Source organism: Falco biarmicus, chromosome 4, assembly GCF_023638135.1.
Source record: "Falco biarmicus isolate bFalBia1 chromosome 4, bFalBia1.pri, whole genome shotgun sequence".
Classification (NCBI taxonomy): Eukaryota; Metazoa; Chordata; class Aves; order Falconiformes; family Falconidae; genus Falco; species Falco biarmicus.
The window spans coordinates 41934328-41950279 of record NC_079291.1 but is presented as its reverse complement, the minus strand read 5'-3'; the positions used below and the strand labels follow the sequence as shown (position 1 = coordinate 41950279).

Genomic DNA, 15952 nt, shown 5'->3' with positions numbered 1-15952 from the left:
GCCAAAAACCCACCTAGGCTGACTCCCACTCTGTACTCTCCACCTTGAAAAGGATAAGAACAGGTGATTGCTGTGATCGTAGTACCAGGGTCATGGGGTGTAACCACAGTGAAAAGCAGTGCTATGAAAGTTTATGGGGATGCTTTTGGCATTCAGCAGGTCTATAAAATCATTTTTGAACTGCATGTGTGGCAATTGATTTTGTTTTTTAGGGGCAGGGATTCTGTCATCTACATGATTTATCCATGGATATCTCATGGCCGGATATCCGAAAGGCTGCTGTTCTTTAAGATGTGCATTATGCTCTTCATTGCTACAATCTGCCTTGAGTGTCAGCAAGCCCCGCTTGGGAGGTGGCTTGGTGCCTTCCCCATCTGTCCGTTGCTGTTTTCCGAACAGGGCTTATGACCCTCCTTGTGGCCAGTCTAGCATTTGTGTTTCTGCTTTATACAGAAGAAGGAAGAGTGAGATAGGAGAGATGAAATAAAGAAAAAAAAAAAGAAGCTCTTCTGGAAGTATCTTGCTTGTCCCAAGGTATTACACCGTGCTGATACCATCTGCTTCATGCAAGAGCTGAATCCAGTTGATGTCCTCTAAGCAAAGTCTAGTTCTTTCTCCCTGTGTGTTGGAGCCGTGGCTAAGCCGTTTGGCCAGCTGGCATTCTCTGGCTGTAAGGGGGGCGGTGGTGGGAGAGCACCTGGTTTGAAAACGAAGAAAGTGCATGCAGCACTCCCAGGCGTTTCTCTGGTCAAAGCTACAGCTTAGGTGGGACTTGTGAGGGCTTGGCTCTAACTACAAAAGAATGGGCTGGTGGATGTCCTGCCTAGAAATCTTGTTTTCAGTGACATGAGTTGTCTGAGGCAAGTGGCTAACATAATAGGTGGAAATGTATTTCACCGTAAATTTTTAAATTTACAGTGGTGTTATTCATCTGTCTGCTGGTATCCAACCTGGGATGGCTCTTACATTTTTGTCAGGAAAAGCTTCTTTCAGTCAAAGTATTGCATCTTTTCTCTTTCTGGGCAGTTACTAGTCCCGGGGAACCTGAAACCCCCAGGTTGTCCTGTACTACTACTGTTTTCCCTGTGTGATGACACCATAAATGAGAGAATATTCCACAGCCTCTTGATAGATCAGTCTACTCCATCATGCTACAGTGTAGGGGTCTGGCAATGCTAGATGGTGTCTGATAGGGGGAATCAGGCCTGTAGCAAAGAGTGGACTGGATGAAATCCAGGCAGAATTTCTCATCAAGTATTTATTTTGCATTTCTGAGCAGGAAACATTCAGCATTTAGCTAAAACCTGCAATTTTCCTTAATTTTTCACATGGTTCCCCCCCCCCCCCCCCAAATAAAAATGAATTGTTTTTTACTGAAACCACACACTTCATGGAAATAAAACTTGCAAACAGAAAATAAAACCTTCTAACAAAATACAATGTTGAAGTAAAGTATGTATCATCTTTACAAGGCACAGAAAATTTCTGATGGGAGCTATAGCAACTGAACTAGATGCTGAAAGGACACATTGGAGATAGCCTGCAGTTTGAACATGGAAGCGTTTAATACTGAATATCCTCGGTCTTTAGAAGCTTACTTACTGCTTACTCCCCCTGTAGAAATTAAACTGCAAATGTTACTGTGTCTAAAATGCTATGCTTGTCTTCACCTCTGAAATGTCAGAGGCGCAGATAGGGTAAGTGGCAGACATTGGGATGCTGCGAATTGTAACCGAAGGCATGAATGCCTCACGTGGTAAGGTGTGTATTTTGGTTTGAGACTAAAGGTGCTGGAAATTAATTAGTAAGAATAATTTTTTTCGTAGTGTTGCTGGCTCATAATAATACACCTATTTTGGTATATTATTATATATTGGGATATGCTGTTTAATTTTGTTATTTCTTTCTTTTTGTGGTCTTTCCTGTAATAGAACTCTTTGTTTGGCTGTTAGGTTGCAGGATGGATCCATGAAAATGAATAAATCATGGTTCTGTAAATGAGTAGGATTTTTGACTATTCAAGTTGTCTAAGGTGTAAAATTTCAAATGAAAAGAGAGATGCCTGATAGATTGCAGTTCTGAGACACTACAGCCTTTGGTACTGGACATCACAGCCCTGTATCCACACATTTACCATTAAAGCATTTGACCTTTCTGTACCTGGAATTTACCTGCCTTGATACTTCTGGTTTCTGCACTAATGGATTTAAGACACCATGGTATTCCAGCTGTATTCACTGATACTGCTTCAGTTTCCATAGAACACTTCTATATTAAGGCCTTTTAGTCTTTGTTCAGCACATGATTATACCAAGACAATGCAGTTAAACATAGTTTTGTTCACTACTGAAAACAAATTTTGCCTGGTAGGTCTCTGCAGTCTGAGCAAGATGAATGGGTGGGATTTAGACTCATTACAGGAACGTGTTCATGTTTCTGCAAGCATGACTGACATAATATTTTCAGAGTAAATACTTCTGACAGAAACGCATGAAACCACGAAAGACTTCTGCACACTGTAGGAAAGAGTGCTGGGATGCATTTGACTTTCTAGCATGTGTAAATATTTACTGTTCGGCTTTGTGCTTCTTCTTCTAGACATTACCCAAAGCAGTCCTTCACTACAGTGGCTGATACACCAGAAAATCTTCGCCTGAAGCAACAAAGTGAATTGCAAAGTCAGGTAAATCAAATAATTATTTTGTCTCATTAATATTAGACTGTTAGTCCAGTTCTCTGTTTTCTAAGTAGTATTAGTATTTCTTTGTACTGATACATAGTAGTACTCTAATTTAGTTGTAAAAAATGTTTGTAGGTTGGTGTAATACTGCAAAACTGGGTTTAATTCCTGATCTCACTTTTATACTAGTTGCCATACTATTGTAAGTCCATTGACATCACTGAAATCCTTCATTTTCAACAGTATACGAAGTATCTAAGTAGTTTTTAATGTTTGAAATGCTATAGCTCAACCCAGAGGGTTCCTTTGCCTTAAACAAACTTTATTGTTAGCTTGCATCAAACTTGATCATAAGATGTCTGTGTGATTAGCAAACAATTTATTTGTCATTAGCAAACATTTAGAAGCCTTGTCAGCACTGAACTGTTTGAATGATCAGTTTATGGAGCAGTCTGTAAGCCAGTTGTGATAAATGTACATTAATCAAAACTTAGGCAGGTTAATAAGAAATACATGAAAGTTAAAATGTAAAAAGAAAGGGGGGAGGGTAGGGGAGAAGAAAATGGCAATGAAGACTTATGTGACCCAAGCATGATGTTTGTTTATTATTGTTACTCAGTAGTCCATAGCATACAGTTCTTATTAATTCCTTAATATATGGACAACCCCCTTCTCCCACCCCACCCCCCAATATCACTTTCCTATTGTTTGATTGTATACAATGCTGGAAGTTTGCCTGGCTAGATGAGACAACTGATAATATTTGATTGCATTTTATCATGTGACAGTTGTGGGTTTTTTTGTTACTGTTGTGGTTTTACTGTGGATTTAGTTGCAATTTCTCATTAGAAATTAACAAATTATCTTTTTCAATTAATGTAATAAAAACCCGTAGCAGAAAACAGAGAGCAGGCAAAAAGAGCTTTCTTGTTTGGGAACCTCGCTGTAGTTTAATGGATAAAATCAAAGGATACCTAACGAGAAATGCTAGCACAGGTATTTAGCATGATACATGGGTTTTACTTTTCTTTATGTTTTGCCATTGCAATTATTGATAATAAAACTTACAGAAATTCTTTCATGCTGAAATTCTGCCACCTGGGAAGAGGACAGTTTGTGGAATGTACATCTCCTCTTGATGTCAGTGGATTTTAGAGTGGAGTTTGCTTAATTTTCTTGTAGTTCAGTGGTTCTGTGTTACCATAGTTACCATTCTGTTACAGAGTTAAGAGGAACTTGTAAACTATACTTTTTACAGATTTGTTTAAAAGAATACAAACTTTGACCTCAGTGTTTTTTTAGTGATTTGATGGAAAATTTTGGGGTTCAGGAGAGCAGTAAAATTTTATTCCTCTTCCTGTCTTTTTTTCACTGTATCCTCCTTTGTATCAGTGCACGCACCCGTGTACATGTGGATATATACAAATCTCTGGCCCAAACTTAAAGCAGTCGCGTGTGTGCTTTGCCTATGGCTGCCCCTGTCGCTTATTCCTAGGATATCAGTTACATCATGGGTGAATTTACCCACTGGGACTTTATAAGATTTCACCTACATGAGTCTAATTTGGTGACAGCTCTCTGGTGATGGGCAGAGTGGAAGCTGGCCGACTTCCTCATGTCTATGTCACCTGCCTCAGAAGCCCATGGTGGAAAGCACTGTGACAAAGATTTCAAAACTTCTGCTCACAACTCTGTACCTTAACTCTCATGTGAATCATGAGCCTAAATCTAAAAAGCCCTCAAGGAAGCCTCCAAAGCCATATTATTTGAAGTACTGGCAAAAGAGATTTTAGTGGGACTGATTTCTGTAGGCCAGTGGGCTTTAACGGGAGAGCTTGTTTGAAGCTGATCAAGAAAAGTACAGACGGGAGGAATCCTGTTAGGGTGTTTAGAGAGGACAGCTTTCCTGTACGAAGTCCAGACAGATCAGAATCTCATTTAGGGAATGTACCTTGCCTTAAAGCGGTCTGTTTTCTCCATGGTTGATGTGATAATACTTCTGAGGGACTAGGGTCTGCTGCGAATTGTCAGGGAGGCGTAGAGGTGAACTGGTAGGCATCAATATGAGTTAAGACTAATGCAGTAAGGACTGAAATAATTTCTGGTTTATGACTGTGTGCTATGTCAATACATGATGGGCTTGGTACATTTCCAGTTCAGCTCACATGTTCCAAACTCACTTGTATCAATTGTCTGTCTTGGCTTAATGTTGACTAACCCAAGGAGTGTGGTCTGTCTCTAGAGTCTGTAAGAGAAATGGCTTTCCCTAACCTGTGTGAAACATGGTGACATGGCACTTTGGAAGCGTAAGGAAACTTGTTCTGGTGGTGTTCTCTATTTGTAAACAGAGGACTTAGTATTCTAGGACTGGATAAACAATATTAATGAGAAACTTGGAGTATGCTTATGTATAAACTTGGTGCGACTGTTTACAATACACTGGCATAAAATGTTAGATAAGGATCTACTCAAGACATAGAAATGGAGAAAAATGCTTGATTTGTACAATATGCCTTTTTTTCAAGACTAGGCAGTAAAAGATTTGCAGTAGCTGCAGATATAATTCTTAATTATAAGGGCACAGATTTACCTACTTGGAAGAAAGGCCAGTGTTCATAATTTGATTTCTTGGTGTTGATTCAAATCAAGACTGTGTAAAGAAGCCTAGCCTCTAAATTGTTTTAATGCTGAAATAAAGATTCCAGGGACTTTTCATAATCCAATTTATATCTTACCATAAAATAAATCAGTAAATTCTGAATACTTTCTGTAATAATTTGAAGAGTATAAGGGCAGAGAAACTGCCATCCTGACTCAGCCCTATTGGCTGTCTTAGTCCATTGTGCTATCTTTTCAGAGAAAGTTGCAAGCCTCCCAACTGAGACCAAATACATGATATATAATTTGCCATTGTTCAGGTCTTATCCTGCTTCAGTGCTGTGCAGTAGAAAAAAGTGTATACATGGTTCAAGAAAAGCCTTTCACATGAAACCAAACTTGGCTGGATAGAATCGCGTTATTACTACCTTCCAGTATTCATGAGAACTGCTTGAGCCTCCTGCCAATGCAGTGAAAATTTGGGATTGAACAAATTCTGTGTTAGGTAATGTAAAAAATTATGTTAACTTCTGAGTACGAATAAATCTTTCCTACAGTAATAGTTGCTTTCTAGTTTCCAAGTAAACATCTTTAGTGCTTTTAGTTCAGAAGAGGCACAACCCTTATGTTTAATTGCAGGACTCCAAGTGTCTTTTCAAAAGCCATAGCTTTAGAACTGTTGTTTATCTTACTCAGCAAAGCAGGAAGAATTGGTAAAGGAAACACCATTAAATATTATATAAGCTAAGAGACATGTTTTTGTAAATTTGTTGTTTTGATTTTCATTTAAGCAGCAATTGACAGCACTTTAAGCTGAAGTGCTGGGTCCTCTATCAAGAATCCATTATGGTTAGCATCAGGTGCCAGGCTGTCATGTTGACATAACATGACGAGAGCAAAACAAACAAGATCAGAATACTGTTTTCTGGAGGAGTCAATAGAAAATGGATTGCTCTTTAGAACACTTGAAAAATTATGTTATTAAGAAGTCAAAGGGCAACATTTAAAAGCTTTCCAGAGAACACTCTTCTCCAATACAATATAATTTCAGAGCTTTTCCCTCCTTTATTTAGCCTTTTGCTTCCATGGGCTTTCATTCAACTTTGTCCTTTGGAGGAAACACAAATGCATTATAGGAGAGGCTGTAAGGTTCATTTCCCATTCTGGAAAACTCCCCAATTCAGTGTGCCTCCTGACTGAAGAAAAAAGGAGTTTTAAGGTCTTAAGGATCCTCTAAATAAAGAGTATAGACAGGGACCCAGTGTCTCAAACAGGATTTTTCTTTATGCCTCTGTGATGAAAAATCCTTGTCTTTACTTTGTTGGGGGTTATTGTTGGGTACATTCCCTTACTCCACAGCATAGAATGGATACTTTCCACATCCACTTGCCTCTCCTAGATGAACTCAACTACAGGAGTTACTGGTATGCTCATGTCAGCTATGTTTACTTGGGAATTTCCTTCATGTACCTTACCAACTGATCTCTTTAACTTTTTAACAGTGTAAATTGCTCTGTGGCCTTTAGTTCATGACTGCGGCAATCCAGTGTATCAATCAAAAGCAACAACTCCAGTTGAACTTGAAAAAAGAAAGAGAGATGTTCTGCAGCGGTGCTTAGCAGGAAGGATATCACAGTGTCAGATCAAAAGGAGGGCTGGTGTTTAAGGTGTGTTCTGAGACTCCAACACTTTCTGAGGAAATTACTTTCTGGTAACTCTTGGGGAACTTAATACAAAATCACAGGTATTGTCCTACAGCTTTCTTGTCCCAGTCTCTGGTGACACAGTCTGAGGCTGCTGTCCCTGGAAATTTGCAGTGCTCCTTTTCATATGGGAGAAGATGCTTTTCTTGTACCTCCCTTACAGCAACTTGGCTAACTGAAACTGTATGGGGTGTTTTTCTGTAGGAAGAAACATACTTGCAGTTTTTCTTGTTCATAAAATGTTAATTTTCAGGAAGTGCCATCTTTCCTTAGGGGACACACCCAAATGAATCAGGCTGTTATCCTAATAGTCTAATGTTTTAAGAGTCCGTCCTTTGTCGGGAATTTTTTTGCTTAGGTTTGTATCTCTATCTGCCAACTCTCACCAGGATCGGATAATCATGGTAATATTGGGCATTTGGAAGAGAGTGAACCTCAGAAATGGGAATAAAAAAATCCTTATGGTCAGATGTTTATTTGCCTGTAGGATGGCCGTACCCCTCACTGTTCAGGTTGAAGAAGAGAGACTGTTCCTAGTGAAAGCACAAGAGACAATAGCTATAAAGTGAAATACAGAAAATTCTGTTTATACATAGGGAAAAACTTTTCCAATGTGAGGGTGACTGAACACTGGCAGAGGTTTCCAGGAGAAGTGGTGGTGTGTTCATCTTTGGAGGTTTCAAGAAGGGGACTGGTCACAGTCCTGAGCAATCTGCTGTAGTTGACTGTGCTTCAAGTAGGGTGATGCACTAGATGATCTCCAGAGTTCCCCTCCCAACTTCAGCAGTTGTCAGATTCTGTGATTCTTCTCTGTCCTGTCCTTCCTCAGGTTCCTCCTGACCATTTCTGTCATCTTCTTTCATTACCACTTCTCTTTGCCTCTCTGTTCCAAGAGTATGTGTTAGCAAACTTCCAGGCAGATTCTTTTTATTAGCTGTTTTTCTTGATTTGTGAAATAGCTCTTTCAGTTTATATGCTCTGTTTTTATGAAGCCTTTAGAATGAACTACCACGGTGAATGCTATAGGGGAGCGAAATGCTGGAAGGAATACTGAAACAGACATTTGATGGATTTCTTGGGGTACCCTGAGTGAGCTCATTGTAGGAGTCATGGAGAAAAGAGTCCTTGGAGCTAGAGGCAAAGATAAAAATATCCTCCTTCAGCTGAGGAAAGGAGGAAGAAATATGGGATAGCGAGCAGAGAGGCCTGTTTATAGCTTTATGGGTGATCTTGTAAGTTGTGCCAGAGGACCCTGGAACAGAATTTAAAGATGGATTTTTTCCAGATGGCCATCAGGTGCTGATTATTTGTCCACTCCTCTCTCCAATTGTCCAAGGATCTGAACCCAATCCACCATATGTGTATGAGGAGAGGTGTGAGAGAATGAAAAGAGTGCAGGCTTCTCAGCCATCATGCTATTACTTGTGAGTGAGGAGTCCTGGAGTAGTTGATTGGGTTTGTGCATTAAAATAAACTCGAAGTGCCTCAGGAAGTTCTCCTTTGCTTCCCTGTGAGTCCCTGCACAGTAGCATTTTGTAAATCATGCTTAGCTACCAAATACGATTTTTTCTTTCAACTTGTGGTTTGTTCCGTCTTCCCCTCTGAAGACTATCCAAATGACTTGTTTTATCTGCATGAGTCAAAGGCATAAAAATAATTCTTGATGTGAATGTAAGGCTTGAGGGGAGAGCAGGAGGCAGAATGGATTTCGGTCTTCTGGGAAAATGGTTGTCACCTCTTCTGATTGTCACCTTGCTGAGTAGGTGAGGGATTCTGTCTGCATCCTGTCTGCACTGGACTGGCTCCTGTTATCTACACTATTCCTGTTCTTCTCCCCCCCTCTCCCCCTTGCCCCTGCAGTTACTAGGCAGGCTGTAAGATTCAGGATGTGACAGTAGTGCTTCCTTTCCTTTCGTGTCTGCTACCCCTCAGTGTTGCAGAGGCTGGACCAGCACGTGGAGATAAACAAGTTGTAACTGTGTAGTCAGGAGACACCAGAACATGAAGCAAAGACACCAAACAGTGTGAAGTACTGCAACAGTAGATAAACAGTTTGGGAGGCAGAGAGGGAGTTTCTCTGTGGATTAAACTGACTTATTTTTGTGTTACTAACACATTTGTAGCATCCTGAAATTCTTTGATTTCACAGATAGACATACAAATCTTCTGCTGGTATATAAGACATGATTATGGACTACTTTTTGAAATAGGAAAGAAGAATGGTTTGCTTTAGCTTTCAGTTGTTATGACTTAAGTCTTAAATCTGATTCCTGGTACTGGCTGCATATCCTACTTTTTTAACAAATTATTTTTTTATCACGTATCATTGGCCTGTATAATTATATAGAATTTTAAAATTAACTTCCAATGGTGAGGTACTGGTCAGTGCAACAAAAGTTACTTGTACGAAGGGGTTGGGATAGTAGTATTTTTCACTTGTTTATAAAAATAACTGTTTTTTTCTGATGAGGTTGACTGTTCTTTCTACTATTTTTTTTGTTTTTGGGCCAGATCGCACCTTGAAAATCAGTAAGTTAAGCTGTATAGATAAAAGCAGTACATTTTCTTCCTTTTTTCTGAACCTATGTTATTATTTGTCTCTGCATTTATATCTGAGGGCACAACTACAAGTTTCTGTGCTTGAGCAAAACAACTGCTTCATACCATTCTTTTTGTACTGTTTCTTCATTTCTCTGCAAAAAAATATGCAAAGATGATGATGGAAGGAGTACATTGCAAAGCAAAGATAAATACTTGTGCAACATTCATCGGAAACTTTGGGTGGACATGCATGTGAGCATCTATGGAAAATGTCTACCTATCTGTTGATTTGATGATACAAAGTAAAAGTGGCAGCATTGGTTTTTTTGCATTAGTGCTTGTCCTGTTATTAATATTCATAGTGCTCTGAAAACCTGCCTTAATTTTGTAGGGGAAACCCAGAACTGAACTACATTTAAGGAAGCATAACAGCGTCTGCAGAGACTCAGAAGCAAGCAGCGCAAACTGTTCCTGCTGGCCAAAAAATTACAAAGTCTGTAAAATACACAGTCACAGGAGAAAAATCACCTCTCCCAGTGCCAAGACTCAGAATTAGGATGCAAAATATATGAATATAATAAGAGCCATTTTACCAGCTTATGTTGATGAGGAAAAAAAATTTGCACATTTTCTCTTTCGCATGTCTATTTCAGATGCACATAATTTTTAACTGTAAGAAGTGAAAGGATAATACATTTACATGAAATATAGGTAACTTTTGTGATAGGGTGAGTGATAGAGAGTACTTATTGAGCAAAACCATTTTTATAGACTTTCTTATGACATTGAATCAATGTACAACAAGTAAGACACCCTTAATAGAAAATCTTAGGATCAATAAAATCAAAAGTGATTCAGACCACCTTGTACAACCAGCAGTAATAGAAACGGAACAAAAGAGAGCCACAGAATTCATAGTTGTTATTTGTAAGTCAAGTTGTGGAATTCTTAACTGCATCAGCACTAGTATTGAAATGTTTACAGCTTTTTAGAGGAACAAGTAATTAAAATGCTAAGTTAAAAATTAAAATATTATCAGAATTTCTATGATTTTTAAAAAAATATTCACTTAATCTTGTACAGTCTATTCTTCAAAAAAAAATACCCTTTTTTTTTTCTGGGTGGGCAAGGAATGGGAAATGTTCACTGAGCTTGGGCCATACTAACACGTATGTTCTTTTTCATGTCTTGTCAAGTTTCTCTTCTGATTCTCTTGAGCTTCTTTCTGCTGTTTATATTTGAAACTAGTTTTTTTAAATGGTTGCTCTGCGCAACTCTGTTGCAGGAAACTGGATAGTGTGATTCTTGTTAGTTGCGGTTTTGTTGCATTACTGCATGGAATTTAAACCTACATGAAGGGAAAATGCGTTCAGTTGTGGAGAATTTAAGGTGGAAGAATGAGAACAGAACAGTTGTCATAGGAAGTGAGGCATCCAGGGACTGCAAATCAGATGCTGAGGATATATCTGTACTGCCGAGTACAAGAGGGCCAGGAAAAGAATCCTGAACCCAAAGACAAGCAGTGTGTACTGGCTTATGTCCACACTGTGTATGGCTGCTCCCCTTCCAATGGATATATATATTTTTGTAGTTCACAGTGTATTGAGATATCGTGAGGGCTGCATACCAGCCTGTCAGAGTGGCACTTGTGAGGCATGAAACTGAGTGTCCATGAAACCTGATGGCACCTGGGGAGTTTGGGGGGGGTCAGTGTCTTCTTGGTTATGTGGAATGGCTGGTCAGGTCAAAGGGAGGAAAACTGGTGCAGGCATGTCCATGCTGCCTTTCAGGAGCGCTCCTTGGACTGAGTAGGTGATGAGCTGTGCTTGGTCTTGCCTTGGGGATGGCAGTGCAGCAGAGCTGGGGAACGTGGTCAGCAGTGTGGGGTATCGAGGTGCCAGTACTGAATTTGTTCCCTTGCCCTCTCCTATTTAGCGGAGTATTTGTACTGAGGAAGTCTGTCAAAGCCAGATCAGATCGCCCAATTGTCCTGCATGTGTCCCATGGTGGTGCTCAGGATGATCTGCTCCACAACCTTCCCCTGCACCAAAGTCAGGCTGATAGGTTTGTAGTTTCCCAGATCCTCGTTCCTGCCCTTCTTGTAGATGGATGTCACATTGGCTGACCTCCAGTCTTCTGGGACCTCCCCAGTTAGCCGGGACTGTTGATAAACAATGGAGAGTGGCTTGGCAAGCTCCTCTGCCAGCTCCCTCAGTACCCTTGCGTGGATTCCATCTGGTCCCATAGGCTTGTGCACATCTAAGTGGAGCAGCAGGTCACTAACCCTTTCCTCCTGGCTTGTGGGGACTTCATTCTGCTCCTCCTTGTCCCTGTCTTCCAGCTCAGGGGGCTGAGTACCCAGAGGGTAACTGATATTACTATTAAAGACTGAGGCAAAGAAAGCATTAAGTACCTCCGCCTTTTCCCCATCCTTTGTGGCAACGTTCCTTCCCCGCATCCAATAAAGGATGCAGATTATCCTTGGCCCTCCTTTTGTTTCTAATGTACTTGTAAAAACATATTTTGTTATCTTTTGTGGCAGTGGCCAGCCTGAGTTCTAGCTGGGCTTTTGCCTCTCTAATCTTTGCCCTCCATAACCTTGTGACAACCATATAGCTCTCCAGAGTTGCCCGCTCCCTCTTCCAAAGCTGGTAAACTCTCCTTTTCTCCCCGAGTTTCAACCAAAGCTCTGTTCAGCCAGGCTGGTCTTCCCTGCCAGCTTGTTTTCTGGCACATGGGGACAGGCTGCTCCTGCGCCTTTAAGGCTTCCTTCCTGCGTAACGTCCAGCCTCCCTGGACCCCTTGGCCCTTAAGGACTGTCTCCCAAGGGACTCTGTCAACCAGGCTCTGAAACAGGCTGAAGCTGGCCCTCTGGAAGTCCAAGGTAGCAGTTCTGCTGCCCCCCTCCTTACTTCTCCGAGAACTGAAAACTTTTTATCATCTTATCTTGCTATGCCCAAGACGACCACCACATCACCCACCAGTCCTTCCCTGTGGCCTGCCTTCCTGCTGCTGACACTGCTGTTTATTTGCCAAAAGACTTCGTACTTACTGTGATCAGCAAGAGGAAACTTGACTTGATTGATGCATGACTGGTCTGGTCCGTTGTGGAGTATTGGTATTGTCAGCATTAAAAGGAAGGACAGCTAAGGAGCGTGCCTTTACATATTCACCCTAGGATGTAAAAAAGGAATTTTCAGGAATGTGTTTTTAGTAAATGCACTGAATTAGGAGAACTTGTTTTATTTTCTTGATGTTGCCAGTGTCTTCCTTCAGGAAGTTCTTAGTCTTTGCCCTAGACTTCCAGTTGGTAATGATAAGGATAAATTGTCTCCTTTTTTCCCAGAAAATTGTAGTGGCTGGCATATTTAATAATTTGAAAGTGGCATATGAGTGTTTTTGTTAATATCCTTTCATCCGAAGTAAAAGCTCAACATTTTCTTTTCCAGTGTGAGATTATAACAATGAATTCTTCGTACATCAAAGCATTGGATTAACCCATTTGGCATTTCACATTGTGACAATTAATGGCTTCCATTTAGTTCCTCATTTTAAGCTCATATCTTTTCAGAGGTACTGACCTGTTTCTTACCAAGGAATGAAGCTAGTCATCCATCTTGTTATAATGAAGCCAATTTTCATGTTCATCTGTGGCAATTTCTCATGTTCATCTGTGGCAATTTCTTAACAAACTTCAGAGGTTCTGGACTGAGAATTTCTAGAGGCAAGGTTAATTTTTCTGTTCATTTTTTCTTGTCCTTGTTCTCATGGCCTTACATTAACTTGTTTAAAGAATGTGATAAATGACTATATTTCTCCTAATTATATTGGTTCTTCAAAAATATTCTGAATTTTGTCCTTACCCTTTTGCAGAGTTTTATTCCGCAAGGATGACCCACTATTACCCTTTAGATGTTAGTTTTTTTCCCCTGCTGATACTACAAGCTCAACCTGTCAGTTTTTCTAGTTCAAGGGGTTTCTGAGGGTGATCATTGCCCAGAGTGTTGTGTTTATTTGCAGATATCCATGGTTCTTTTTCAAAGGAGAAAGCAAACCGGAAGTTTAACATATATTTGAGTTTACCAATATATTGAGGGTTCAAATCCTACTCTAACATCTCTGGAAATTGCCTCAAATCCGTAGTTAGTTTGTCTTCATAGCTGAATATTTTTCTCAGTAAACTTGTTGCAAATTTTTATTGTGATGGGAGTGTAAAATTAGAGAACTGAATTTCTGTGAGAATGACTATATTTCTTTTGATTTGAAGCAGTTATTCTTTTCACAGAATGCATGCATGCTTTAGATCTATAGTGGAAAAAAATAAATGTATTGATTTACCTACAGACTTCTTCCATGTGATTAACTGTGATGTAAGTCTGCTTTTGAAGAGCCTTTCTAAGTATGCATTTTGTTTAGCAGCTACTTGTCTGCTAGAGTATTTTCAATTATTAAAGATTTGTATGTAACAGTTGAGAGTGTCTGGATTTCTTTACCTTTTTGGCTTTTTTTTCAAGTTTAACAGAGCAAGTCTATCCAGATGCGTATCTTTGCTTTGTGTAAAACAGCTCTCCCCATTGTGTGCATTGGCTACTGTGTAGTAGCCTCTAAACGCATTATTAATTCTGTTTTCGGTTAGCATATGTTCTGGAGGTGGCCTTAGCAAAATGACCAGCAAAGCTACTTAACAGGAGAAATCCATGCTTGGTGAGAGTGTCACATTCTCTTAATTGGATGTCTTAGAAAATAGAAGCTTTAAAAGCAAATGAAATGGCAGAAAGAGAGCTTTAACCTTACTGGAGAAAGTAAAAATGGAAAAACCAAAATCTTTCAACCCCCCTTGTTCCGCAGCAAAACATAGTGTGCTTGCTTCTGAATTTTGAATAGCTGCAGAAGGGCTTTGCTCCAGCAAAAGACACTTTTTGCACTTTGAAGCTTTGTGGATGTTTTTCTGTGCCTCTCTCTCTCTTTTTGTTTTTCAGTTCTTGATAATTTCTGACCATCTGTAGTCTGAGCTGTCTGCTCATGGTGTAAAGAGCGCTTGCAATATGCTAAGTGTGACTGTGAGAGGGAGAAGCTGGCCTTGGCTTGCCTGGTGGTGCAAGGCCAAAACAACATGAATCAGAAATTGCATGGTATCAGGCCTTTCAGAGTATTTGGGAAAAGAAGAAAGGCCGGAGGGTTCCTGGGCTGTCCTACCCCTTGACCCCAATAAAAGGCCATGAGTGTTCGTCAGCATTTTAGTTGGTCATTTTCCTGATGCTTAGGTTACTTATTGATGGGGCTGTTTTAGATCCAAGAAATATATTGTCCTCCTGATTTATTTTCAGATGGTGCAGGGACCATTCAGAGTTCAATGGTTTCTTGTAACTGCTGCCTCACAGGATGGATTGAGGTCTATTCAGGGTGATAGTTTGTCAGGTAGTGCTATACTTGCAGGAGATTATGTTGATGGGCTTTCAAGTGAAAGGGTCAGGAAAGAAAGAGAAAGGAAAAAGAGCAGGATTAGTATAATGTTTAACCTTGCTCAAAACAAAGTGAGTGGAAGAAAATACCAAATGCTTTCATTGTACCAAGTGTTAGAGCTTTGAAGATATTTGGTGGAAACATTTCCCCCCCCCCCACCTCCCCCCACCCCCTTCCCCCAAGATTTAATGTTGTTGAAATCTGCCTGCAGCACAGTCTATTTTTTTTCCAGTAGCTTACTAGACTGTAAATTTTGAAGGGCAAAATATATTAGCTGTTTTAATAATAATAATAATAATGGTAATAAAAAAACCCACCAAACCCCCAAACAGTCAGCTACTGTCTATTCTGGTCCTTTGGCACGGAATAATCAATTCAGAAACCCAAATTAAAAATACTAATTTAATGTCAGTGACCAATATTCAAGTATTTTGTATTTATGTAAACTTGTATTTCAATTCAGTTTAAGATTTAAACATTTCTATATAAATATATCTACATTTAGTATATTAATTTTTAATCTATTGTGAATTAAAATACTTGAATTTTACTCCTTCACAAAATAATTTTACTGGGTAAAATTAAGCATACATTTCCTGTTTTTAGAAGTGTAGATAAATCAGTTTAAAGCTTTAGAAGGAAAGATGCAAATATGAATGAAGCCACCAGTTATATATCAAAAGCTGTGCTCATTTTTGCAATATAAGAGAACTTTTTAATAGCATAATTATCAGTAAATGAATTGTTGATGTAAACTTAAATGTGGAAACAAGGTCAGAAGAATGGTCCAAGTTGTGTAGCCCTGTCAAGAAGGGAGTAAGAGAGATGAATGTGTTGAGGTCGGGATGCTCCAGTGCCCAGCTGATAAGGCTGGAATGTTAGCACCCACTGCAGAGGCAGGTCGAGCACATGGTACAGCACTGTTTTAGATAAATGAGAAGTGGGAAATATGGCTTGTTTTGATCAA

At 39.7% G+C, this 15952-nt stretch overlaps 1 protein-coding gene across 1 annotated transcript in view; it reads left to right on the top strand.

Moving 5' to 3' along the window:
• Positions 1 to 15952, top strand: part of NEBL (nebulette) — a 269698-nt gene that overhangs the window by 77186 nt on the left and 176560 nt on the right. The window contains exon 3 of the mRNA XM_056336349.1: positions 2599 to 2683. Coding sequence (XP_056192324.1) covers positions 2599 to 2683 — 85 coding nt within the window. The remainder of the gene's footprint in view (positions 1 to 2598; positions 2684 to 15952) is intronic.